The sequence below is a fragment of the Lepidochelys kempii genome, chromosome 9 (assembly GCF_965140285.1).
Source record: "Lepidochelys kempii isolate rLepKem1 chromosome 9, rLepKem1.hap1, whole genome shotgun sequence".
NCBI classification, from domain to species: domain Eukaryota; kingdom Metazoa; phylum Chordata; order Testudines; family Cheloniidae; genus Lepidochelys; species Lepidochelys kempii.
In genome coordinates, this window is record NC_136388.1 from 97,890,968 (window position 1) to 97,918,293 (window position 27,326).

General features: G+C 41.6%; 1 protein-coding gene across 10 annotated transcripts in view; it reads left to right on the plus strand.

The window, feature by feature from the left end:
- MAP7D3 (MAP7 domain containing 3) overlaps nucleotides 1–27,326 on the plus strand; it is a 165,797-nt gene that overhangs the window by 101,444 nt on the left and 37,027 nt on the right. For 9 of the 10 annotated variants that reach the window (XM_078854265.1, XM_078854268.1, XM_078854270.1 and 6 more), the window contains exons 2-4: nucleotides 20,328–20,429; nucleotides 21,274–21,354; nucleotides 23,420–23,583. In XM_078854265.1, the coding sequence (XP_078710391.1) occupies nucleotides 20,328–20,429; nucleotides 21,274–21,354; nucleotides 23,420–23,583 (347 nt within the window). Of the gene's footprint in view, nucleotides 1–1,039; nucleotides 1,245–20,327; nucleotides 20,430–21,273; nucleotides 21,355–23,419; nucleotides 23,584–27,326 lie in introns of those variants that run through there. The other variant, XM_073358441.1, reaches the window with a different exon arrangement.

Sequence of the window (27,326 nt, forward strand, 5' to 3'; positions counted from 1 at the left end):
ATAACACAACTGGTTTTTCAAAGTTAATATTCTTGTTTTATTCCTTATTGTTAAAGCCAATAAATAGCTGTGTGCTATGGACTAGCCTTCTCCCCAAAGGCTCACCCCACCCTCCAGTGGAGCTCAGTGCTAGCGTATAACTTTGCCACGTGAAGTGGCGCCAGCTCTCATGATTTTATCACAAGCCTCCGGACAGCTGGTGCCTCTCCTAAAGCCCCAACTGCTGGAATCAAGAGATCGCATGGGGATCTCAGCTTTCATTAAAAAACGTTTATTATTTTTAGCCCATCTTGTGACGTAGGGCCCCCGGTGTCACGGTTTTGCCGTTACTACACGGTCCGGAAGGGAGAATGGCACCTACTGTCCTCGCAGCTCAGCGGTTGCTCTGGAGGTGAACGTACAGCAAAGGGGAGCTAGAGGCCGAAGCTTTCCTGAAAGGATCCCTAACCGCGTGGCGGGAACGGGGCCCGCCCTGCAGCTGGGGGGAGGGGGTCTCCTCTGGCTCTCGAGACGGGGGCAGGGCGGAAGGGGGGTGGGAGAAAACGGCGAGGGGGCGAGGGCGAGCGAAGGGGGGTGAGGAAAGGGAGAGGCACGGGGAAGGGGCAGGATGAGGGGGCTACGGGAGTGGCGGGAAGGATGGGGGAGGGGTGGGAGAGCGAAGGACGGAGAGGGGCTCTGAGGCGAGGAGGAGGGGCGGGAGCTGGGTGGGCGGGGCCGTAGCGAGAGCTCGGCGGGAGGGGGCTGCGGGGCGGGGCTGAGAGGCGCTGTGGCCGGGAGAGGGCGGGGCTGAGGGGCTCTGAGGCGGGGCGGGAGCTGGGTGGGCGGGGCCGGGGCGGGAAGGGGGCTGCGGAGCTGAGAGGCGCTGTGGAGGGGCTGAGGGGGCGGGGCTGAGAGACGCTGTGGCCGGGAGAGGGCGGGGCTGAGGGGCTCTGAGGCGGGGCGGGAGCTGGGTGGGCGGGGCCGGGAAGGGGGCTGCGGAGCTGAGAGGCGCTGTGGAGGGGCTGAGGGGGCGGGGCTGAGAGACGCTGTGGCCGGGAGGGGGCGGGGCGCTGAGGAGCGGAGCGGAGGAGCCGGCTGCGGGCGTTATTCCCTCCCTCGCGGCAGCGCTGCCGGGCGCGAGTGGCGCGGCGCCTGCGCACTGCGCCTCCCGCTCTTCCGAGGCTGTGCCGGCAGCGGCTCCTTCACTAGGCTGAAGATGGCGGAGGGTGGCGGCTCGTCGCTGAAGGGGCTGCGGGAGCAGATGGGTGAGAGCTGGCAGGGCGCCTCGCGCCCCGGGGCTCTGGCTGTAGGCGGGGAGCGGGGCCCCGGGCCCCCTGTGCAGCCGGCGCCGCGGGGAGGAGAGGAAGTCCCCTCTGATGCTGTGGGGCTGCCCTGAGAGCAGGCCAGGGACGCGGCCCTCAGGCGGGCTCCTGGGCCTCGGGGAGATCGTGAGTGCCCCCAGTCTTCCGCTCAATGGCCTGAGCCCTGCGCCCTGTCTCAGCCCAACTCCCTTTCTCCCACCTACCCACACCATGATCCTCTTGTGTCTTCCCCACGCCCCCCTATTTATCTGTGCTGCCCCCCACCCTGCCTCTGATCTCCCCCTGCCCTCCTCCTTACTCTGTGCTGCAGGGCTGGCTTTGCAATGGAAAAGGGATTCTGCGGAGTCTCTCACAGCTTTAAAATCCCAGGCCTTCCTACGTCTGGGTTTTAACTTCAAAATATTTCCTGAGTGGAATATGAAACACAGGTTTCTTCACCTCCCCTCTTCCCTCCAATGCATAGATGTTGCATTAATATGCAGGATCTGATTTACATAAAAAAAAACCCTGCACTAACCCTGATTTGCCTATAAAACTGCAGCACGTAATTTTCTTCCAAGACTTGAGCTGCTGATTTGAGATGTCTGCAATACATAGACAGGAATGAGTGCCACTTGAGGACTTCATCTTAAAATGAATTGTCTGCCTTTTGTGATCCCTTGAAAGTCCAAACTGTTATATTTCTTTAATGAGTCTTGTCTCAATTTTCTAGATTTTTGCAGACCACTCATCAGTTGTCATGCCCAGTGTCTGCTGCAATATCTTGCAAAGGATGACGTACGTGACAGTCTGAATTCTGAAATGTTGTTTCCCTATCAAACTCTTAATGAGGCTTTAACACTTTTTTGGAATTAAGATACAAGTAAAGGCAAAATATATTTAAGTTTAGTTTGTTAGAAACTGCTTTGATTCTTTCCTGTTTGAGACTGTGTTATGTATATTGAGGTCCTTGTTAATCCATTTTGTGTTCTGTGTAGAGTGAGTGTTATGCTTGTCATGGTGCATGTGTGCACACTATAGATTTGTGGGTGAATCAGTGTAGATGAAAACATTTTGATTATTCCAGACTAAGCGTAATGAACGGACTAAAGGAAAGAAAGAGTTATGATCTCTGGTTTGATGTAAAATTAACTAACCTAGACTGTGTGCAAACTTACTTTGTCAGTGTTTAAAGTTATCAGTCTGTTTCTGTGACTGTGATTTCTTTATGTACCAATGCAATTACTGATGTAAGAGTTCTGGTGACTCTTACAAATTGGTCTTAAGGTCTTGAGTCTTCAGCTCAGATCTGGAAGTCTTTCTTCCTCCTTTGTTACAGAAGTCCGATATGGACTCTGTGTGTTGATTCCCCTTTCCAGTTTTTTAAGATTAATTTAGTGGCTTGTGAAAGATAATTATTTGACCCAGGACATCAGACTCAAGATCTGTTGTCCACAGACTAGAGAGAGCACAGGTAATAGCAACACAGCTTCACCAGCATAACTCAGTCCTGACCTGAAGGGACTGTAACTAAGAGTGAAAGGGTCATTTATTTTATGAGCCCACTTTGTTCTTGTTCTCTCTGCTGAAATTACTAATTTGTATCGTGTTTTGTGAGATGGATGCCTATCTGATGGAAACTAGACTGGAGACTATCAAATCCTTCCAGAGACCACCAAGCAGATGGCTTCCACTCTTGTTAACAGCTGTCTTGGACTAGATGCAGGTAACCAGAAGGGAAGGGTTCCTAGCGCCATCCAGCCCCACCTCCCTTTCTAAAGTGAAGATCTTCTTTTAAAAAACAAAATTAAAATAAAAAGAGACACTAAAAATGACAGGGCTTGAAAAATCCTCTTCCTTTCTTTCCCCATAGGAAGTGAAAATTGATGGAGCAGAATCTGAACTTTAACGAAAACATATTTTATTACTTTGGCTACAGAGATAACTAACATGAATTAATGTAGTGCTGTGTTTTTGAGTCTGCAAACAGACAATTCCAATATGGTTTTTTCCAAGTGGCCAGAGAGTGATACTGCCCAGGGTCAGTTCCAGAGCCTATATCCAGGACCCTGTGGGAAGCAGTGAAATTGACAAGAATCATGGCACTTTTTATTTCTGCTGTTTAGCAAAGTTGTGAGTGGCAACCAAGTCACACACACAAGCTATTTGCAGATGAGGACTGAAAAAAAGGAAACTAGGAGGCTGTAGGAGCAATAGAGTAATGAAAACCCTTTTACCCTACCCCCATTGCCAGTGCCAGCATTTGTACAGCAACAAAGAGGACCTCAAGAGGCTTGTCGATTTTGCGGGGTGTGTGTGTGTGCAGGAATGTAACTTTCTGCCTTCCAACAGACAAAGGGTGAGGGGAGCTACAGACTTATCAAATACCTGGTAGCCAGATGCTAATATGCAGTATGGACAGCATCCTGCCAAGAAACCAAAGACCCTCCTCTTTCCTAGTAGCTGGGATGGAGTCTGGGTTTTTTTGCAGAACATTTACACTGGACCTTTCTGGCTTCCTCTTCCATGCCTCCAGTCTTTCATAGCAACCTCTGGATGTAGGTTTAGTCTTCTGGCTGGGAGAAGTCTGGTCACTGTTTCAAGCTCTGAAAATTGGCATTGTGGGGTTCTGCTCTTCTTATTTCTCAATAGCTTCCTTTTCACATTTGCTAACTTTAAAGTAAAGAGATGGGTTTTTCTGCATTCTCAACCGTGCCTACTCAATCTGAGGGAAAGTGTGCTTTTTCTTCGTGCATCACCTGTAATAAAGAGGTTATGCAGGCCAAATCATGCCATTAATGGCAGTTCTGCAATTCCATTGTGTTCAAGTTCTTTCATCTGTCCAACCTTATTGCCTTCAGCCAGACAGCATGAGAGCAGAATTTGGTCCTGCAAATAGAATTTGGTTAACACTTCCGTGAATGATGCATGCTTAGGAAATGTATTAAACCTAGATCTAAAATATGATAAACAGCTACATATAAAAGGCACCATCTAACTCCATTGAAAATATCCAGAGATCAGATCAAAATTATATTCTCTTATGGGGACAAAAGGGGGTTTACTCATATTTCAGTTCTGTAAACACTGTTGAGCCCATACAGATTTGAGAGAGGGTGTTAGACTGTTGCTTTCTGTGGTTTGCTCAGTTAGAAGGCATTTACTTCTTGAGTAATATAATCAGATATTAATATTTGAAATGATTTTAAGTTAGAATAGGCTGCTTTTGCCTTTTTAGTCTGTTTGAGTCACGAAATGCTTTATCTTGACTGTTGTGATCTTGTTGGCAACTGGCTGTTACGTTGCAGGAACTTAGCGCCATTCACTTCTGTTTCATTGGGAGATATCGCTCCGTGATGTATATCAGATCATTGTGTGAATGGGTATTAAGTTGTTGTTGTTGTTGTTGTTTTTTAAGTGCCAAATCCTACTTTTTTCAGAGATGTGTATGCTCAAGTTGGAAATCTTTGCAAATTTGAGTTAGGACAGCAGCATGGTGCCTCCTTCCTGTGAATATATTTTGACAGATCTGCTGTGGGCATAGTTTCTATCTCTTGGCTAGTCAAGACCTATATGGTCAGAGCTTATATCCATTAAAAAAATTAGTAAATTCATTCAATATGTAACCCATAAATTTGCTCCATGTGGATCTCTAATAAAATGTGATGTTCTAATCAGAAAAGTGACTGAATAAAAATAGCATATTACTTAACAGATATGCTCCATTTGTGTATTCAGTTATCTCTTTGTTAGTGACACAAAAGTAAAGTTTGTTTATTTTTCCCCCTCCAATTACCACTGCAGAATCAGCACAGGAGGAGAATGAGCTGGCTTCTGTTGCTTCTCACCTATCAATAGAATTGCTAACCAGGGTCCTGATCCTGCAGGTTGTTCTACATGAATGGATCCTCTATAGAAGTCAGTGGAATTCTATGTGGGTGAAGGAAGAGGTATACCAGCATGGAACAATTTACAGGCTTGGGGCCTGTGTTCAAATTGCAAGGTCAAATGATCTGTCCAGCCCCACTGAAGGGAATTAGTTATACCTTTGCAGCTCCACTTAACCAGCACATTTTTGGTACTATTGCAGATGTGTGAGAAAGACAGGGACCCCATCTTGACTTTGATCTTAGGTTTAGTTTGCAGTATGGCTAGTTTTAAAAAAAAATGCTTTGAACAAATTTGCTTAGGAATCACTGACATAACTATTTAGCTTCACAATGTCACTTTCACATAATCCTTTTTCATAGTAGAACTGTACTTCAGAAGCACAGAATGATGGTTTTGTGTCTACCATGTGCCCGGTTTTGTCTGTCTACCTCAGAACAAATATCCTAGTAACTTCTTCAGTAGTTATAGTGCAGATAATTATAACTGTGATTTGCACTGTCTGAAGGATGTATAACTAGTCTTAAAACTGCAGTGCTCAGATAGGTAGCCCAGAACACACAAGGCTACCAAATTCATTATTTTGACTCCAATTCTCATATCTTATTTATGATTTCCAGTTGGGTTTGAAAACTTTACTTGCGTGGAAACAAGTCAGAGGTATATACAAAAGAGAAAGAGATGGTGGTGAATTCCAAGGGCAGTGTTCTGGTGAGCTGTTCAAGTACTGCAAATGAAAAATGGAGGGATGATGAGATTTGTACCTGGGTTCTGTGTTAGGCTCTGGGCTCTATTTTATGGATCAATCTCTGGCTATTAGGCGTGTGATAAATTAATCTCCACATAGTTTGCTGCGACTTGAAGAGGGAAGGAACTATTTCTGTTTTGTATTGTCCAGAGCCTGCTGGCTTCTGCAAAGCAGTAAGGAGCAGTCTCCAAAACTTTCTCTGTGCCCCTCTCCCAGATCTCCTCTAGCACACCCCTCTGTCAGTTTCCTGCTGGTAATACTCAAGCCTCCATTTTTTTGGGGGTGGCCTTCCTCTGACTAACTCCAGTGCCTGTCTCTGCATCTTGTGTCCTCTGAAAGTTACATAAAATGGAAACTATGGGATCAAGATTTGATCCATCTCTGATTAAAAAGGTAACATCTATAGACCACTGTGTTAGATTTTTAGACCACTAGTCTTGCATGTCATGTGGTAAAAGCACAGGACTGGAAATTACTACCCGTGTGTCCTATTCTTACTTCTCCTACTCTGGTAATGTGACTTTAGGTAGGTCACTTATCCTCTTTCTTAGCGCACCCATCTTTGAAATACAAATTATAATACCTACAACAGAGTGTTGAGAGCAAATGTTCATGAATGGGATCTGAGAACTTGGATGATAAGTTCTAGGATATATATTGTATAGTAATATCCCTTTGCAGTCAATATTAAAGTGATATCCGTGATTGCTTAATTTTTTTAAATGTGTATTTGATTAACCAGAAAGGCATTTAAAACACATGTGGCACAAATCTTGTTGGGTAAAATACTGAGAATGCAGTTCAAATACAGATTGTTCCATCTAGGTCAAATTTTTTAAAGTATGCCCTCAGAATTAGGTCCAAAAAGACTTGAGAAACTTTGAGTAAATTTAATCGATTTCAGGTTTTTCTATAATTTAGCACATCTGTCACCACAGTATCTATTGATGGCCAGCGTCTGCCATTGATTTCAGTAGGAGCTGCACGCAGAATTAACTTGTCTAGCTAAATCTGCACCTTACAGGCCATACTTCACCCACTTTTGTAAGAGTATTAGTAGATTGCTGATTTGGAGATCTGTACTTCTTGGAGGTAGGGAAAACACCAACAGCTTGCAAACTGTGCAGGGATTGCTGTAAGCCCATCAGTTGCTTAATTGAGTACAAGTTTCAGAAATGCACAGAGTAGAATTTATCAATGTCTACCCAGAGCTTAGATCACTTACCTATCTTTTAAATAGGGCTTATTTAAATAGCAAATAGAAAGTTTTTCCCTCAATTGCTCCAAATTATGAAAGGCTGTTTATTTTGCCTGACCGAAAAATAGTTTCAAAGTGACAGAATTCATAACATTCTACCACAGCTGACTATAAATAAAAATAAAGGCTTAAAATAGCTCTTCAGTGACAAGTGAAAATATTAACAATGTTTAAATCTTAATTTTGTTTTTCTTTAACTGATCTTCTCAAAATCACTCTGCCTTCACATTAAGGCTTCATCTGTACTAGAATTTTCAGATCCATAATTTCCAGTGGCTCTCTTGGTGATAGTACTAGATGAAGCAGTAGTGTAGAAGAGACTCTGGTCTCATCTTGTCTAAACTATACATTCTGCTGGTGCTGTCATTATTGGATCTCTGCCTCTGTTGGTACTGGGAATTGTGGATCCAAAATAGTCTAGAGTAAATAAGACCTAAATTGGTTGTGTGTTCCAGTGTTTTCATCTGCTTCTCATGCCTATCATTTACTATCTAAAAACCTCACAACATTTGGGAAGCATTTTATCCTCCCAGTTTATTGCATTTCTGTTTAAGAATTTAAAAGCTGCTGCAGTTGTGAGGAAAAATACCATAGAAAGCTGTGCTGGATACCATTTAAAAATATATCTGGTTTTATTCCAATTGCAAATCTGTTGGGGTGCTACCGTTTACTAAACAAAATCATGGAATTTAACTGCCTATCTACGTCTAATTTAAAGTTAAGAGAGGAGTGGTAGTGAAGCACTGTTCAAGTTGTCTTTTGAGTCAATAGTTTTACACACTTCAAAACCTCATGTGAAGGTTAGTTGCCAGGTTGTTCTCAGTACGTCCTGGACTCTGATGTGTTCACTTCATTAATGTTTTTATTGTAAACATTTAATTAGAACTTTATAATTTTTGTAACCAGTTATTTATGATGTTTACATAATGGTCAGAAGATGCCATAGTTATCACACAGCTATTGTTTTTTAACCTGTTTACTTGTAGCATCAATATTTATGCAGTAGCTAATGATACCCATGTAAGTAAACTAGTGTTTGTATTGTACATTGCCAGGCGGTTGGGTTTGTGAAGTGCAATAGTGAGATCTTGTTTTCCTGAAGTCATTACCTAAAATGAGTAAATACTAATACCCTGTCAGACTTTCAGAAACCATAAGTTAAATTGTAAAAAAAAGTCCCTTTTATGTCTTCATAGTACAGTTCAAATGTGAAGTATAAAAAAAAAATTTTTAGAATATGATGTTTCATTTGGGTTGTTTTTACTACATTCTTCAGGAAGTCTAAACATAAAGTAGATGCATACATTTCAGTTTCCCAGTTTACCACAACTAAAATTTAAGGTTCAGTAATACTTCAAACCGGATACCAGAGATAACTTCTTAGTTTGTGATTAGCTTTTGGTGGGTGTACACATGACCATCCAATAACACAGACCTTTGTAGTAATATCAGGTCTATAAGTGAGAACAGTAGTGTTGAGTCTGAGCACAGGTAGCCAATTATACATAAAGAAAAGGAAAATCATAGTTATCACTTGGTGTATTTTTATTTGAAAGTTGTAGTAATTTAGTTGGCATTAGAAATACGGTACCTGTAATAATGCCCTCGTTATCCACCATAAATGTCAATGTGGTATATATGTGTGTAATTTATGATATACAATACATTTGTTGTTTTTCTGTTTAAAGCAAGTTAGCTTTCTATTTGCATGGCATCTACTTTTCTACTTAATTTTATTTTTCAAATATTCTTTGAGCTGTTAGTATCCAAGAGACGGATCCACAGAGAGTTACCTTTGCAAATAGTTTACCACTAGAAGATGCCTCATCTCCAATTTACAGCTCCTCCACCTTTCTTCCTTCATAGTTTGGGGAGAATTTTGAAAATATTTTTCTCCTAGTACTTTTTACTGGGCTTTAATGTGAGCGTACCACACTATGCTATTGAAATGAGCTGCGCTGGGAATTCAGGGGGATGGCATAGGTATTGAAGTAGCCATAGAACTACATTCTCTAACTAAGGTGCGTCAGAGGCTCTGCAGTCTAAAACAGTGTGAGCCCCTGACTTATTTTGCACTGGAATCACACCCAAGAGTAGGAATCTACAGAGATGTATATCTGTAGATACCAGGAATTAAACAGATTTCCTGTTATAGTTGAAAGTTTTCAGCTTTCATTAGCTTGTTTGAAAGAAATGTAATGCTGTGACTTAAATAACAGATTATTGGTCCGTATTACATTCTAGATTTGATAGGCCTTGCTCATCAGTTCTCTGACCAAACTGGCGGACATCACCAGTTTTCCTCCTCAAGACTCACCTCTTCCATTTGACAATGGCTAGGCAAGGTGAACTGAGACTTTGATTTATTATGCAAAACATACTCTTTTTAAGTGTTACCTTGACTTCTTCTCCTGCCTTTACTCTGCTTGTTAATTTTCTTTTTCCTGTCATCTTTTCACACATTCAGATTATAAACTCTCCGGGGTGGAGACCATCTCTTTATTACATGTTTGGGGTCTGTAAACTGAACCTTAACAAAGATTTTAGGGTGCAGTGATTTTCAGTTTTAATAAATGTTGGAGTTTAATTCTTTAAATTTCATACCTGCAGAAGGCAATGAAAAGCAAATGTTTTATTCTGGTGTTGTAAAAGGACAATCTAAACTATAAGAAGGTAACAGATCAGCACTGAAGATGTACTGATGCATGACTGGGTTTGAGCCCGTGGGTACTGCATGCATGGAGATCAATGTTGGCATCTGGCCTCTTCCTGTACATCTCTGATGCACTGCTTGTGTAGCACCTCATGCTTACTTGCTGAGAAGCAGAAATAACTTTAACAAGTAGTGTAGTTTAATAAGGAAGGAGAAGAAGGGATAAAGGTTAAAAATGCACTAGCAGTAGTTTTCACTTATATCACATAGTGGAGCCATTATTTTCTCTTTAAAGAGAGCTCAAAGTTGGGCTTTCACAGAATTTGACTTGAATCACTTGTGATTTGAAGTCCTAGGCTCTGTTGTACAGATTTGAGCTTGTTTGAGTTCTGATGTATTAAACAATAGCTAGCATGCAAATGAGGACAAACATTTAGAGGGGGTGCTCAGAACAAGAGAGGAGAAACTAGACATGATGGAAAGGGAAAAAAGGTGGGAAGCTAACCCATTTCCCAGTGCTGAAGATAATGCTATGGGGGAGAAAAATGTAAATGGATGTTACAAAGGAAAAGTAGATATGAAAGGGAGGTTGTCACGGGGGTTGTCTTCACTGCACTGTTAGCTCTGGGTATAACTTGAGTGTTTCCCCAGTCTGAATTGCAGCTGTATGTAAATCTCGTGCATGAGTTAAGTAGTGCTTTAAACTGGAGCTAGCTGACTTTTTGGGGGGTGGGTTGAGTGCTGCTGACACTTGCACTAGTAATGCAGTTGGGATTCAGGCTACTCTTTGCTGCTAATCCAATCATTCTGTGTGGCTCGGGTGTTGTTTTGCACTGTGACTGCTCTCGCTTGGCTTAACTCAAGTTAATTTGAGTGTAAATAACTTGAGCTAATGCTGCGCTGAAGACAAGCTCATACTGTGAGAAATACGCAAAAGAAATAGTGTTGAAAAGAGAATAGAATTAGGAGCCTGAAACATCTATGGTAATAAGTGAATCTAAGTGCATACACAACAGCCAAAAATATTAAAAATAATTCCACACTCAGAGTTGAGGTTTAAACCTCTGCAGTTTAACTTTCTGCTCCTCCTTCCACTTGTTAAATTGGTGACCTGCAGTGTCAAAGTATTGAGGGGTCTGATCCACTTCTGTGGGTACATTGCCCTTAAAGTTATTGTACTGTAAGGTATAACTTCTCATCTTTTATTTTTAAAGCAATTTGAAATAGTATAATAACATCTGTGGTTTTAGTGGATAAACTGTTTTCACACTAATTGATGAACTAGGGCATTTTAGAGTTTGCCTATTTTTGTATGTAAATGACATAAATAGTTGAAATCAAGATGTATCCCAACTGAATTTAACTTTGTTGTGCAAGGATAATACTGTTGGAATCTGATATCTTGTTTTAAAAAGACATGTTTTAAACATATGTAAGGTGACTATTTGGTTTGTTTATTTTAGAGGGAGGTGGAAGTGGCTTTTGGTGGGAGCTTTCTAGCTAGCAAGAGGCTTCTGTGGTTTTTGGCCCATGGAAACTGTGTGGGACAGCATCCTCTTTGGATCAAGTGTTTTTTTGGTATGTTCTAGTGAAGAATCTCATGAAGAGTACAAATGTTTCTTGGTGAATCACTCTTTCACAAAGAAGCATAATGAACAATTTCAACTTCTTTGAGTGCTGTCCCTGTGGGTGCTCCACTCTAGATGTCGGTGTGTCCCGTCACCGTTGATCAGAGATTTTCAGTAGCAGTGCCTGGTCGGGACGCAGGTGCTCAGTTGGTATCTCCTGTCTCGTTGGAATCTTCCTGAGTGCCTGTGTCCCGCACCCCCTCAGTTCCTTCTCAGCTGTCCCCAGCTGAAGACGGGACTCGGGGCAGTGCTGCTTCTCTTTGCTGCTCTCTGTAGGAAAAAAGTAATATAGAATATAGAAATAGTTATTAGTTACATCTTAGTTGTTTCCCTTCCTTTAGTATAGTTACATAGTTACTTAGTTAAAAAAACAAAAACACAAAACCTTTTCGCTTCAGGCTTGTCTCTCGTTGAGACACTCTCCCCTGCCCTTTCTAATTCACAATGCCAGGGGCTTCAGGATTCAAAAAGTGTGTTTCCTGTCAGGACTCCATGCCACGGTCAGATGGGCACTCACATTGTGTGAAGTGCCTCAGGGAAACCCACATCCCTGCAAAGTGTCTCCACTGTATGAGCCTCAAGGCAAGGGCTTGGCGCGACAGGGACCTGCGGCTTAAAATGCTTCTGATGGAAAAATCCCTGTAGCTGCTTTCGGAGACAGGGAAAGTTAAATCTGCTCCTACACGCTCCCCGGCCAGATCCGAACCAGTTGGGAGCGTTGCTTCACCCTCTCTGGGGCAGAGGCAAGAAGCACAACAGTCTCACAGGAGAGACTCCGACAAGGGTAAAGGGTCTCCCGCGAGATCCTTACCCTCTATGCTGACAGCACCACAGGCAGGCGCCTCAGCTCTTTCTAAAGCCTCAGCCGCAGCTCCCGCAGACCGTGGAGACAGGAACCCGACCTCCCGTACAGGGAAGGTTTCCACGGCACCGAGCACCTCAGCGCTAAAAATAGCCGCGGTGCCGGCTGTGCGCTATGCCCCGGTGCCAGGAAGAACATTGGCACCAAGCCTGCCTCCTGCCCCGGCACCAGCAGCGGACCCCTTCAGGGCACTTCCCACAGACCCTTGGCACCACTGACACTTTCACTTGCTAATGCGCTAGAGCACAGTCCAGGCTCAGCGCAGACCAGGGAGCAGGAGCAACAGTTCCTCACTCAATGTGACCTCTCAGTGCCACCTGAGCCTAACTCTTCGCTCATAATACAAAGGGCTCACTCTTCAAACAGCCACTCTCACCAACTGAACTGGCTACCTTCACTGACAGCGAACCCAATATACAGCAGCAGGTGGAGTTCTCCCCACCTGCCTCTCCACCCGAAGCTCTTCCATCTCAGGCTACAGTCCACAGCCACCAGCCTCAGTTTCCCAGCTTTGCCCCCCCTGTGGATGGCACCTGGGTTCTCCTACCCTATGCCTTGGCCTCAGTGGTACCTTTGGCCACATCTTCCTACCACTCATCCTCGGACCTCTTCCACGAAACCACTACCTGCTTCTGTGCCTCGATCTCCAGCTTCGTCCACTTCTAGAGTACCTGAACCCCCTCCTGAGAACATGAGCTATGAACCATATCCTGACTCACCGTACCCTAATTCTCCATCTGCTCCAGACGGAGCCCTCTCCCCGCCCCCACAGAACGTGGATTACTGTAAACAATTTCAAGAGCTTTTCAAGAGGGTAGCACTCAGTCGAGACATCCCCCTAGAAGAGGTTCAGGAGACACAACACAAACTCCTCAGAATCCTTCAACCCTCTGCACCCTCAAAGATCGCGCTCCCTATAAATGAAGCACTCTGGAACCAGCTGACACACTCTGGAAAACTCCAGCTTCTTTATTACCAACCTGCAGAAAGACTGAAAGTAAATACTATGTTTCTGCTAAGGATGCTGACTTCCTATTTTCTCACCCACAGCCGAACTCTCTCATCATGGATGCAGTCGCACAAAGGACGAAACAGCCACAATATCAGCCCACCCTGCAAGACAAGGACCTTAAACGCCTTGACGTGTTGGGTCGCAAGGTTTACACGTCCTCCACTCTGCAATTCACGATTGCAAACTACTCTGCACTCCTCGCCAGCTACGACTTTGATAACTACAGTAAACTTTTTGAATTTGCCTTCAACATTCCAGAGGATAGGAGAGCGGACTTTAAATCAATTCTGAGCGAGAGCCAATTGATTTCCAGAACAAGCCTCTTTAGACACGGCGGACACAGCAGCCTGTACTACTGCAACTTCCGTGGTTATGCACAGATCTTCATGGCTTTCTGCATCTGGCATCCTAAAGATCTGCAGACCAAAGTGGAGGACCTCCCCTTTGGAAAACATACAACTGTTTTCCAAAAAAAAACCTGATGAACTACTTCACACCATGAAAGATTCTAGAACGACACTGCGCACCCTGGGCATTCACCCATCTCTTCCCAGGAGACGATACCAACCCTACCGAAGAGCGTGCGCACAGCAATATTATTGGCCTCAACCCAAGCCATACGACATAAATTTGAATCATGCTAAATCCCCTAAGCGCAGACAAAGTCAAGCTCAAGCAACCACCTCCCACCTATCTGGGAATAAACAACAATTTTGAAATGTTGATCGAGGGTCTGCGTTACCACCCCTTGATTCCACAGCCTATGTGCCCATTTGGCCACCACCTCCAGAGTTTCCAACATGCCTTGCAGCGTATTACACAGGACCACTGGGTCCTCGAAATAGTTCAATCCGGTTACTCTATCCTATTCATATCTTATCCTTCTACCCTTCCCCGTCCCTCTTCAGGGACCCCTCTCACAAGCACCTACTTCGCGTAGAAGTGGCTCACCTTCTCCAGCTAGGTGCATTGGAACCTGTGCTGACGCAACATCAAGGGAAAGGGTTCTACTCCCATTACTTCCTGACCCAGAAAAAGACCAGGGGATGTAGGCCTATACTAGATCTACGCCGACTGAACAAATCTGTGAGGATACAAAAATTCAAGATGGTCACACTGGGCACAATAAGTCCTGCACTGGATCAAGGGAACTGGTTCACAGCCCTCGACCTACAGGACACTTATTTTCATATATCAGTTCATCCAGCTCACAATCGGTCACAACCATTTTCAGTTCAGAGTTCTTCCTTTCAGCCTCTCCAGAGTGCCGAGAATCTTTTCCAAAACTCTAGCCATGGTCGTGGCTCACCTCCACAAACATGGGATCGCGCTTTTCCCCTACCTGGACGATTGCCTCATCAAGGGCCACTCTTATGGCGAGACACTTCAAGCTACCCATTTCGCCATCTTCCTCTTTCACAGCCTAGGCCTCCAAATAAACATCCAGAAATCCACCTTGACACCTACACAACAGATCGAGTTGAACAGAGTATTCTTTTGTGGGCAATACTTCAATTATGGCAGAAGGCTGGTGCATAAATAAATATGTTTGTAAACAGAATGCAATAAACAACTTAATAAAAATGGCCAAAGTGGGGGGGGGGAAATTAATGACTTATTTTAAATCTTATAAAGGATTGGGGAATATGTATGTGTGGATTTGGAGAGAGAGACGCCCTCTTCAAAATGCTTTATTGTATATTTTATTTATTATATACATTATCATATCAAAATACTTTAGAAAACCCCAGTGCTTTCTAAATCAAATCTGATTAAGACACTTGGACTAACGTCAGAATATAGAAAAACTGAAATACGTTTCAAATGCAGTATTAGAGGCAAAGCCTCAGTGCTAAATTTGGGAAAGGGGGTAGGGTAGATGAGGCAGCAGTAGAGAAACTGGATGGGCTGAAGCAGAGGTGAGAAGGAAATTGGGAACAACTGGAAAAGTGTCTTCTGCAATTCGACTTCATGCAGATGGTTACAACAATTTGCCTGAGAACCATAGTTAGTGTAGACAGAGTGCCCTTGAGTGGCTTCATATTCATATTTTGGAGAGTTTCCCTAAATATAGCTTGGTCAATTACCCTCGTGGGTTCTAGCTTGTTGCCTCATTGTTCAGTGTTTATATGGGGTTCCTAAGTGGGTTAGTAAGGAAGCATGGAATTCTGGTAATTGCAGCAGATTTGGTGGCACCTACCCCTCTCTCTGTCTTGGCCCAGCCAGTGCTGGGAAATGGTTTATTTATTGTTTGGTAGAGAGGGAAGTATGCCTGAGGGCTAGCTGATGCGTAATTTGAGTAAAACCGAAGTTCTGCTGGTAGGATGGAGGAGGGAATTAGAAGACTGGGCAAGGATTATATATGCTCCTTTAATTGAGAGTGTTTTTCTACCATTTGTAACTAATGTCCAACCTGGAAGTGATGTTGAATCCACAGCTTCTGTTAGACCAGTAGTTCTCAAACTTTTTTGTATTGGTAATCCCTTTCACAAAGCAAGCCTTTGAGTGCGACTCCCCCATTATAAATTAAAGACACTTTTTAAAAAAAATATTTAACACTATTATAAATGCTGGAGGTGAAGCAAGGTTTGGGCGTGGAGACTGACAGCTTGTGGCCCCCCACATAATAACATTGCAACCCCCAGATTGAGAACCCCTGTGGTAGACAATCATAGCAGCATTGACCAGGATGACGTTTTTGCCACGGTTTCGTTCAGATGCAAACCTTGATACATCGATTCTTGCTGTTATCTCAGATTAAGTTAGATTATTGCACACTTCCCAATGGGAAAAGCAGCTCTTTTGCACAGAGACTCGCTACCACTCCACTGATACTAAATGGCAACGTGGTTGACAACTTTGCTGAGATGGTTCGAAGCTGAATGGGTATGAAGTGATGGCTCCAGATCATGATTGGGAGACACATTGGTGGGGTAGAGTAAGGAAATTTGTGTGGAATAGAGGGCTTTATTCCCCAGGTACCTTCACCAGCACTAAATTAAAATACATGTTTCTAAAAGCATGTGACTTAAAAAGTTGACATTTTAGAAATACTTTGGGAGTGTTGAGTTTTGGAGCTACTTGTTTATTTAGCACTAAGAAAAACTTGTCAAGACTGTCCTTAAGAGGAATTTGTACTTGTGAGAGAGAAGAATTAATCATAGAATAGAATATCAGGGTTGGAAGGAACCTCAGGAGGTCATCTAGTCCAACTCCCTGCTCAAAGCAGGACCAATCCCCAACTAAATCATCCCAGCCAGGGCTTTGTCAATCCTGACCTTAAAAACCTAGGTAACCCATTCCACTATCAATGCATATCATGTAACTGAAGCGGAATCACATAGTCAGTCTCTCTCTCTCTCTCTCTCTCTCTCAAATTCCCCAAAACAAGAATTTTAACTCTCAAAGTGCCTACTTGCCACTAGCATACAGAGGTTGATCATCTTATTATGTTCATGCTCTCCTTCAGACTAATGCATTTGCAATTACAGCCTTAAGAGTGGAACACAGAAGATGGGAATAGAATGTGACAGTCCTTTGGGTGAAGAGGAGCTAAATTGAGGCTGATTTTAGCCCATTTCTATACCTCATCAGTGCAGCCACCCACATTAGACATGCTGAAGAAAGGGGCTTCTGGAGAAGACACCAACTGTTTTTCCATGCACTATCTCAGATACATGTCAGCACAAGATAAGGAAATAAATAGGACAATCCAGTTGAAAAGAGCTGTGTGTGTAACAGAACAGTTGGGAATACCATTGGTGAATCAATTTGTGGAGTCACTGTAAAGGACTTACCTCAGAAATAAACCAGTTCCTTATGCTTCGAGTGTGGTGACTGGTTTATGGAAGCTATTGTCTTGTACAAAGAGAATTAGTCATGTCCACAACACCACAGAGGCAGCTACTGTTCTGACTTTAGGCATCCAAACTATTCCCCAGCCTCACATCACAACTCCAGTCTCACTGCTTCGGTGCCACAGTGAGAAAATTGTCTCTAGTTCCTTCATTATTAGGGAGTTTTGTCCTGAAATGCCTTTCATATGTGGCGGGGAGGATAATCTTGGGTAGTAGTTTGCCATGGCTAAAATATGCTTAGAATACTGGTGATAGGTGCCATGGAAAAATAATAGGATAATAAATGTAAAATTAAACAATTAAGTGTTTATTTAAAAATGACCATGTAGGGAATACATTTAATTGGATTTTTATATAAGAATAAAAGTGCTTATCCTGTGTTCTGTGTGCCCTAGTCAAACATGCCTAGAAATACATGCCAAGCTGTCTCCCAAATGTAGCAGCCTGGCTCCGACCACTTAACTAGTGTTAACTAACTAGAAGAAATTAATCTAAAAGAAAATGCACAAAAATACCAGTGATCAATAACCACGTTTCCTCACATTGTCCCGTGCCGGCTCCCCAGCCCATGCAAATAAATTGGTAAAGTGGATAGGATCTTAAATGTGCACATTGGAAACTTATGAATGTGGTATTACTGTGGCTAGGACCCAAATATTCCTCTTTAAAAGTTAAAACAGTTTTTCTTGTGTCATGTGGAGAGATACACAAATACCATCTCAAGAGATTTTTGACACAGTTCACATTAAAAATGCAAATATGTTATAGAAGGTAGAACTAATGACTTTGTGATACTTATGTAGTCCTATTTTTACAAGCTTTTCTCACATGTTAATTTCAGCTTCATAAAAGTTAAATTGAGTATATGAATAAATTTTATGGAAAATACATCTTAAATGTTTTAATGTTAAGTATCTTTAATGAGGTTTTGAAACCAGAGGCAACAGTTAAAGTCATGACTTAATTTCATTTACATAGTAAATCAACAAGTACTAAAAGTACTGCAGTATTTGCATATAGGTAATTCCATCCTAAACATTTTATTCCAGTTTATATTACAGCTCGCTTAATGCAAGAAGCATTCTGTTACAAAACACAGCAGAATGATTGTTTAAAATATGTTTTGGAGTGTTGAGGTAAAAATGTCAGTCTTGGTGTAAGTAATCTGGCGAGATTGAAGTCATAAGATGTTTAACCTGTTTGTTCCAGGGTTGAATTTGGTCTGCAGTGTTCATTTCCCACCTGTACTAGTTTGAATTCTCTTGATCTACCTCGTACAAATCATTATACCCCCTCGTCTTTGTCTCTGTGAGAGATGAGGATATATAGCTTGGTATCATTATCAAAAGGCTTTTCAATTTTATTCTTCAGTTGTGTTGTAAGATTGGTCATATTCTAGTCTTCTATTCATTGAAGGCTTTTTTGATCATTTTCACCAGTGCAGTAAGTGCTGCATCTCTGCCTGTATTCAGATATGCCTGCTGTATCCTGTACTGTGTTATGCCTGTTTCTCATGTTTGCCCTTGTGTGGTTGGAAAAATTGTGGCATTTGTCATGCAGATAATATTAATCCAACTCAAAGCAGTGAACAGAGAACACAATGTACAAAATGTGCTTTTTGATTTTTAAATCTTTCGTGTACTTAGTAAAATTGCAATGTACCCATTTTTATACTTTGCCAAATGGTCAGAATATCATATTCCAATATGTGATATCTCTTATTTATTTGAAAAGACCCTCAAAGATATAATAGAATACACCTCTACCTCGATATACCGCAACCCGATATAACACGAATTCAGATATAACACAGTAAAGCAGCTCTCTGGGGGCGGGGTTGCACGCTCCGGCGGATCAGCGTGTCTGGCTCTGACATGCCGCTCTGAGCTGCGTGTTAAGGGTGCCAGGCCAGAGCCAAGGGGTTAGATAAGGGGCAGAGGGTCTCAGGGGGCGGTCAGGGGACAGGGAGCGGGGGGGTTGGATGGTTTGGAGGTTCTGGGGGCGGGGCGGTCAGGGGACGGGGAACTAGGGCAATGGATAGGGAGTGGGAGTCCCGGGGGGCCTGTCAGGGGGCAGAGGTGTGGATAGGGGGCGGGGCAGTCGGGACAGGGAGCGGGGCGGGTTGGATGGGTCGGGGATTCTGAGGGGTCAGTCAGGGGGTGGGAAGTGACTATTAATAACGGAAATGCTTGAGGCCAAAGCAAGCTCGATATAACACAGTTTCACCTATAACACGGTAAGATTTTTTGGCTCCTGAGGACCACATTATATCGGGGTAGAGGTGTACATAGGTAGGATTGAAGAAGGCTTTTGTTAGGTGCTGCAGTGAGGTATTCAAGACCTGGCAACAGCTGCGGGTGACAATTTAGAGTTGCTGAATAAGTGGTGTACTTAGCATTTATCATTGATATCACACAGGATTACACACTTTGAGGTGAATGTTCCTGGGCACAGCCTTAGGAAGGATTATTATCATGACAGAACTAGTTGTCATGGAGAAGAGAAATGTTCTTCCTTTCTTCACATTTTATACTACCCAATTAAAGGAAGACCATTGACAATGCTGTTTCTTTCAGGAAAAATACCAAATTTAATAATTATCCATCCTCAACTATAAACTTTAAATCATTTGACTAGGATAACTTTTGCTACAGATAGGTCTAGATTTTTTAATATTTTAGTAATATAAAGTCTTATGTTTGTGTCTGGTTTCTTGGTGGTGGTTCTTGAGATTGTCTTCTGTTGATTCCTAAAAGAATCCAAATGGTCTTCTAGCTCTATGTTCATTACGTTGGCTACAGGGGTTTACATGGAGGGAAGATTGGGAGTATTGTGCACATCACTCATGAAAGGGGTCTCTCCGTCTTAATTGTGTGCAGAGATATGGGGATAGGTTGTTTTGTTCTTAACCTTGAATATTTCTCCCCTTGCATTTACTTTCCCATTCACAGTCGCTTCATTCTAGCGGGAAGAAGAGGGTGACTAGTTTAAGTGTAAGATGGCACCATAGTTAACAGGAAATCCATGCAAAATGATGAGAAGGGAAACCTGACCAGACATTTCAGGAATAAAATAAATAAATGAGCCCTGTTGATGACAATCTTATTGGTAGTAATTGTCTCTTTAAACTGTTTTTTACAGTTGCTGCAGCCCAAGCAATAGCAGAAGAACGAAGAAACCAAAGTGGTATTAGCCCTGTTCCAGTCCAAACTGCAATAAACATAAAGACAGCCACAAAACCAGGTGTAATCTCTGACTATTATTGATCTTGAAAGTTCCGCTGATTTGCCAGTGGGAGTTGACAGGGTTGGATAGAACTGTTCTGAAGTGCCTTTGCTTTCTCCTTTTAGAGAACTCAGAGTTGGGGAGCTGGCCTCATAACTTTAGGACATCACTCAGGCTTCCACTCTTGCTCTTCCCAGGATTCAGTTAGTGCAGCTTGCCCACCCTGAATAGGGCAGAACAGTGAAGACAAATGAATTTGTCTGCTCTATACCCTGCTCTTGTTGCCAATTCACTTCCAGGTGCAATTAAGGGTTTTGGTACGGTCTATAAAGACCCAGGTGGTCTGGGCTCCACTTAACTGAAATACCGTTCTCCCTTTGGCTCTTCACAACATGTGTTTTTATAACTGTAGCACTTCAGCTAATTGTATCTGTGGTAATCTTTGTGGGAGCTAGAGACATGTCATTCTTGGTCACAGCCTCTCACCTCTGGAATTTACACCTGCCAGAAATATGGGCTGTGGTTAGAGCATAATGCAGGGCCCACCTCCTTTGTTTAGGTTTTCTATTAATTTTATGGCTTGAGCCATTTAATCTTATGTCTGGTATTTGCTGGTCCTCTTAAGATTGTTGGATTGGTTATTGGGGGGGAGGAAGAGTTCCAGAATACATTCTTCCTGTACTGGAGGACAAGCTTGCTAGTACTCTTCTAACCTGTGTGAAGTACATGATACCATGGTGAATAGGTGCCTTTCTCAGAATGGGTTCAATAATTATTTCAATAGTCTATATTTAAAACAGCTTGTTTCTTTTTAAATCTGTGTTCTAAATGACTGACAATGACAATTCCTTTTTTTTGACAGTGATAGATGGCTCCACTCTGAGAACAGAAGAAAGACAAAGACTAGCCCGGGAGCGAAGAGAAGAGCGGGAAAAGCAAAATGGTATATTCACGTTTAACCATATTTAAAATAATATGTATTAACGCTTGTGGTATAAGTTACATACGATGCCACAAATTATTTCTTTCCCAAAGTCTTCTTGGGTTTGTGAACCTGGCACTCTTCTTAAACTTCCACTTCCAGCTTTTGTGGGGTAGATTACATAGTGGTAAAATGTTAGTGGCCAATCTTTGGAAGCATCCAGTCCAGCAATGCTGCAGTATTGGTAAGTGTGAAATTTTGAGAAAAGTATCCAGATAGACAAAAGACCCTTGACAGATTTCTGTGTTTATATTGTGTATAGAATACCATTCAGACAATATTATTAATGATCCAAAAATGTTTGGCCATCTGAACTGCTTGATTGCCTTCAACATTATCTCTTTTTTAAGATTCTAAAAAGAATAAAAGACTCCTGGATTGAGTCCTTATCAAATAAATTTATATTGCACTTCATTTTAGATGTGAATCCATGATCTCATCCAGGAAAAATTGTATAAATGTGGGCCATGCATCTACATGTGTGGTAAAGCTCAGAGACGGTCTGCGTACTAGTACAGTGACTTACCCATTTAGTTAACATCTTCCTGCTGGCCTCAGGCTTCTCTGCCATTGTGTTCAATTTCAGGTTCATTTATTTTATTTGTGGGCTTGCCCTTAAACTGTTCAATAATTTCCAGAAGTACGTTGTGGAAGATTCTGAACTTTTGAGAAAGTACTTGTAGTCTGAGCTCTGATGTGTTAACTTCCATGTTTTCTCATTCAGTGATTCAGGGTTTTTTTTTATTGCATATAAATGGGTGTTAAATGTGACACAGAAGTCCATGTTAAGTTTTCCTCTCTGATGTCCAGCTTCCTAGTGAGGCTTTAATACTAAGAACAGCCATACTGGGTCAGACCAAAGGTCCATCTAGCCCAGTATCCTGTCTTCCAATAGTGAATAATGCCAGGTGCCCCAGAGGGAATGAACAGAACAGGTGATCCATTCCCTGTTGCTCATTCCCAGCTTCTGGCAAACAGAGGCTAGGGACACCATCCCTGCCCATCCTGGCTAATAGCTATTGATGAACCTATTCTCCATGAATTTATCTAGTTCTTTTATAAACCCTGTTTATAGTCTTGGCCTTCATAATGTCCTCTGGCAGAGATCCACAGGTTGACTGTGCGTTGTTTGAAGAAATACTTTCTTTTGTTTGTTTTAAACCTGCTGCCTATTAATTTAATCTGGTGACCCCTAGTTCTTGTGTGTTCTTCCTTATTTACTTTCTCCACACCAGTCATGATTTTATAGACCTCTATAATATCCCCCCTTAGTCGTGCCTTTTCCAATCTGAAAAGTCTCAATGTTATTAATCTCTACTCAGACGGAAGCTGTTCCATACCCGTAATAATTTTTGTTGCCCTTTTCTGAACCTTTTCCCATTCCAATATATCTTTTTTTTTTTTTGAGATGGGGCGACCACATCTACACGCAGTACTCAAGATGTGGGCATACCATGGATTTATATAGAGGCAATATAATATTTTCTGTCTTATTATCTATCCCTTTCTTAATGAGTCCCAACATTCTGTTCGCTTTTTTGACTGCCGCTGCACATTGAGTGGATGTTTTCAGAGAACTATTCACAATGACTCAGTGATCTTTTTCTTGAGTAGTAACAGCTAATTTAGACCCCATCATTTTATGTGTGTCGGTGGGATTATGTTTTCCGATGTGCATTACTTTGCATTTATCAACACTGAATTTCATTATGACAGCACCGCAGATGCATGCATAGCATAAGGCACGTTCTCTGTGAACTTACATACAGATCATAAAGTGTAAAACTTCAGAAAAAGTTCCAGTCTGTTCCCAAAGCTGGGAACAAAATGGAATAGAAGGTTAGGTCACATGTAACATTATTTGATTAAGATGTAAGATTAACTATACATCAGAATTAGATCGGCTAGAGTGTTATGTTGTAGAGGTGGACTAGTAAGCTTTTCACCTTTGTCAATTGTAGTGTTTGTGAGTACTTTTTAAAGTTTGATTTAAGTTTACTTATTTAAATTTTTTTAACATGTATAGCTGCCAAAGAAACACAGATATTTGAAAAGGAAAAAAAAGCAAAACTCCAGTATGAAAAACAGATGGAAGAAAAGCAGAGAAAATTGAAAGAACAGAAACAGAAAGAAGAACAAAGAAGAGCTGCAGTAGAAGAAAAAAGAAAACAAAAAATAGAGGCGGAAAAGGTACTGTTCATGGCTATTACGTAACATTGTGAAAAATGTCTAAATTATATCCTTATTATGAAATAGATTAGTTAAGGATAGTATAAGTACATTGATCAGTTCTTTTAAAAGTAGTTGCAATTCGTACTCTAGTATTCAAAGCACACGTGTTACTTTTTGCAATGGTGGTCCATTATTTAGACTCTCAGTTAATTCCAGTCAGTTCTAGCTCTCCCTGTACCAAAGGGAACATTAGCTCGTTATCTTAATTTGGTCTTAATAATTTTTAACATAGAGTGTGAAAATATCCCTGACATTTTAACTTTCATTTTGTAGACAAGTTTTGCTGTGTTTCTAGTAAACTAACATGGTTTCCTAACTTGATATGTATTCCACTGGGTTCTAACTGGCTCCCACTGCCTCAGTTCTCCTATGTTACTACTCATGGTGCCTTTTATGCTGCTGATCACAGACTACTCTTTCTGCCTTATCTAGTTATACTTTGCTACTTTGAACTCTGTTTTGGCCATCCTTTTATGACTGTCACTTTGTCCTCCCTCTGCCCTAATATGGGCATTTTGCACTCTTAGAAGCATCATCCTACACTGGTTGCGCTTACATTTTGTGCCATTTTCAGTTGCCCGATGTTCCTCTTGTGCATGTTTTGTGTGCAACTCTTTCACTAGAATGCTGTTATGCTCATGTTGTTTGAGATAATTAAGTCCCAGGTGTTTCAATTTAGCAGCTAAAGAAATAATTTACGTTGATGAAATACAAGCAAAAATGTTTGTCCTGTTCTGTTGATGATTCAGGATGGAATTGCAGTCTAATGGAACTACATCTCTTGGAACACAAAAGGGCTGTTTTTTAGCTTCAGATTTTCTCCAGAGAAACCATTAAAACCAATTGAAACCATTTATTTGATTATCAGGGAAACAATCCCTGACAAATCAGTTGCTGACTGATATTAAGCTGAGCTTTACCAGATTCTCTCCTTAGAAGAGGATCAGATGCAGACATCTACACACACAGAACCTAGCACCTCAAAGAGTATCTTCTAGTTTTGCCTAATGAGGAGAGTCTAACCCATACAAACTGTGTTCAACCAGGAAGTGAAGGCAGGTGCTGGATAATGAGAAATATGACCAGAAAATACTTTACTTTAAAATAAACTGTTCGATATTTACCTATAAGAACAGCCATACTGGGTCAGACCAAAGGTCCATCTAGCCCAGTATCCTGTCTTCCAACAGTGGCCAATGCCAGGTGCCCCAGAGGGAATGGAATGAACAGAACAGGTAATCATCAAGTAATCCATCCCCTGTCGCCCATTCCCAGGTTCTGGCAAACAAAGGCTAGGGACACCATCCCTGTCCATCCTGGCTAATATCCTCCATGAACTTATCTAGTTCTTTTTTGAACTCTGTTATAGTCTTGGTCTTCACAACATCATCTGACAAGGAGTTGCACAGGTTGACTGTGCATTGTGTGAAGAAATACTTCCTTTTGTTTGTTTTGAAATCTGCTGCCTATTAATTTCATTTGGTGACCCCTAGTTTTTGTGTTATGAGGAGTAAATAACACTTCCTTATTTACTTTCTCCACACCAGCATGATTTTATAGACCTCTATCATATCCCCCCGTAGTCGTGTCTTTTCCAATCTGAAAAGACCCATTTTTATTAATCTCGCCTCACATGGCAGCCGTTCCAGACCCGTAATAATTTTTGTTGCCCTTTTCTGAACCTATTCCAATATATCTTTTTTGAGATGGGGCGATCACATCTGCAGGCAGTATTCAAGATGTGGGCGTACCATGGATTTATATAGAGGCAATATGATATTTTCTGTCTTATTAGCTATCCCTTTTTTAATGATTCCCAACATTCTGTTCACTTTTTTGGCTGCCGCTGCACATTGAATGGATGTTTTCAGAGAACTATCCACAATGACTCAGCGATCTTTTTCGTGAGTGATAACAGCTAATTTAGATCCCATCATTTTATATGTGTCGGTGGGATTATGTTTTCCGGTGTGCATTCCTTTGCATTTATCAACACTAAATTTCATCTGCCATTTTGTTGCCCAGTCACCCTGTTTTGAGAGACCCTTTTGTAGCTCTTTGCGGTCTGCCTGGCACTTAACTATCTTGAATAGTTTTAGATCATCTACAAATTTTGCCACCTCACGGTTTACCCCTTTTTCCAGATCGTTTGACAAAAATCATTTAAGATGTCTTCCTTCACGCCAAGATTTACCAAGCACAATGGATGGTAAAGGACATAGCAAACCATATTTTTTCATTCTTTGTTTCATGTTTCAGTCAAATCATTTCTGGTTAGTCACCTCCCAAAGGTAACTTAAAAAAGCAATCACCATAGTGAAAACAGGTAGAAGAATTAGTTGCCACCTGCCTGAAACTAATCATGAAAGCCTCATTACTAAGATTAAAAAACATTATTTTGTTTAATGACAATAATTAAGACTCAAGTGCATTGTTACTAGCTATGCAAAATATATAGGTTGTGTGTGCAACAATACTTAGATTGTAATCTTTTTGAGATACTGTCATTATGTTGGTGCAGTAGGGCCCTGATTGGAACCTTTAAATTCTGCTGCAATAAAAATAATTAAAAGAATCCCAGTAGCAGTGTGTTCTATAGATCCTTGTCTAGATACTTTGGTCATTAATACCTTAGAGTTCTGTCCACATGGATGTGCTTACAGGATAAGAGTCCAAGACTGTACCTAAAGTCAGTAAAATAAACCAGATTGGAGTTGGTGTCTTGTCTTTCTTTAGAGGTAGATAAACTGCTGTCCAAAGAATATTTTTCTGGGAAGCTTTGCATGGCAAACAATACCTCCTGTTTCTTCAGAGCTTGGGGGATTTTTAGCCTTTCCTTCCAAGTTTTTTGTCACTGAAGAAACCCCAAAGTGATGCAAAGACTTTTTAGTCTGTTGTTATGAAATTCATGTTAAGGGAGAATAGAAGCCTTCTGTCCCCAGGAGAGAAAATTGTTTGGATAACTGGTCCCTTGGTATCTTGTAGCATGTTGGTGATAAATACTGACTAAGGAGTTCTCAATCATTGCTATTCCAGGATATGACCCTGTTGTTTATCTTCATAGCCAGGCAGTGCCATATGCTTTTAAACCTTGAGGATGGTGAAGAGAAAGTCTGTTAAAAAGTGAACTGTGTAACCCTTTTTATATGATAAGACTAGAGTTCAGTGTTCTGGGGTTTGTTTTCCTTCTCCAGCAATTGATATGAACACCTGAGATGGGGGGAGAGCTGTACTCCAGTGCTGTTCCAGATGTTAGTCGTGTCAGCAATTATTGCTGAAGTCCAGAGTTTACAAGTAAAAACAGACTTTCAGCTTGTCATAAAATTTCCTTTTAAGTTTTACCTTCTTTTGGGTCCCATCCTGCTTCCATTGAAGTTGATGTCAAAATTCCTTCATGTTTAGAGAGATGAGCTGATGTTTGTATAGTACTTTGAAAAGATAGTGTCCTTAATATTTGTTAATATTAAACAGTTTTTTTTAAAGAATGTACTTTATTTAGGTATTTCATTAAGCAACAGTATTTTCTGTCAACAGCTGTGCTTTGGAGTTCATGAGTTCTCTTCTTACAAGAGAATTATTTTTCTTTTTAAAAAAAAAATCTTCTAGCCAACATTCTAAGTTTTTTTTTAAAGCCCAGTGGGATGTTAATTAAAGGTCTTCTTTCACAGAGAAAGATCTCTACTAGTTTCCTTCAAATAGTT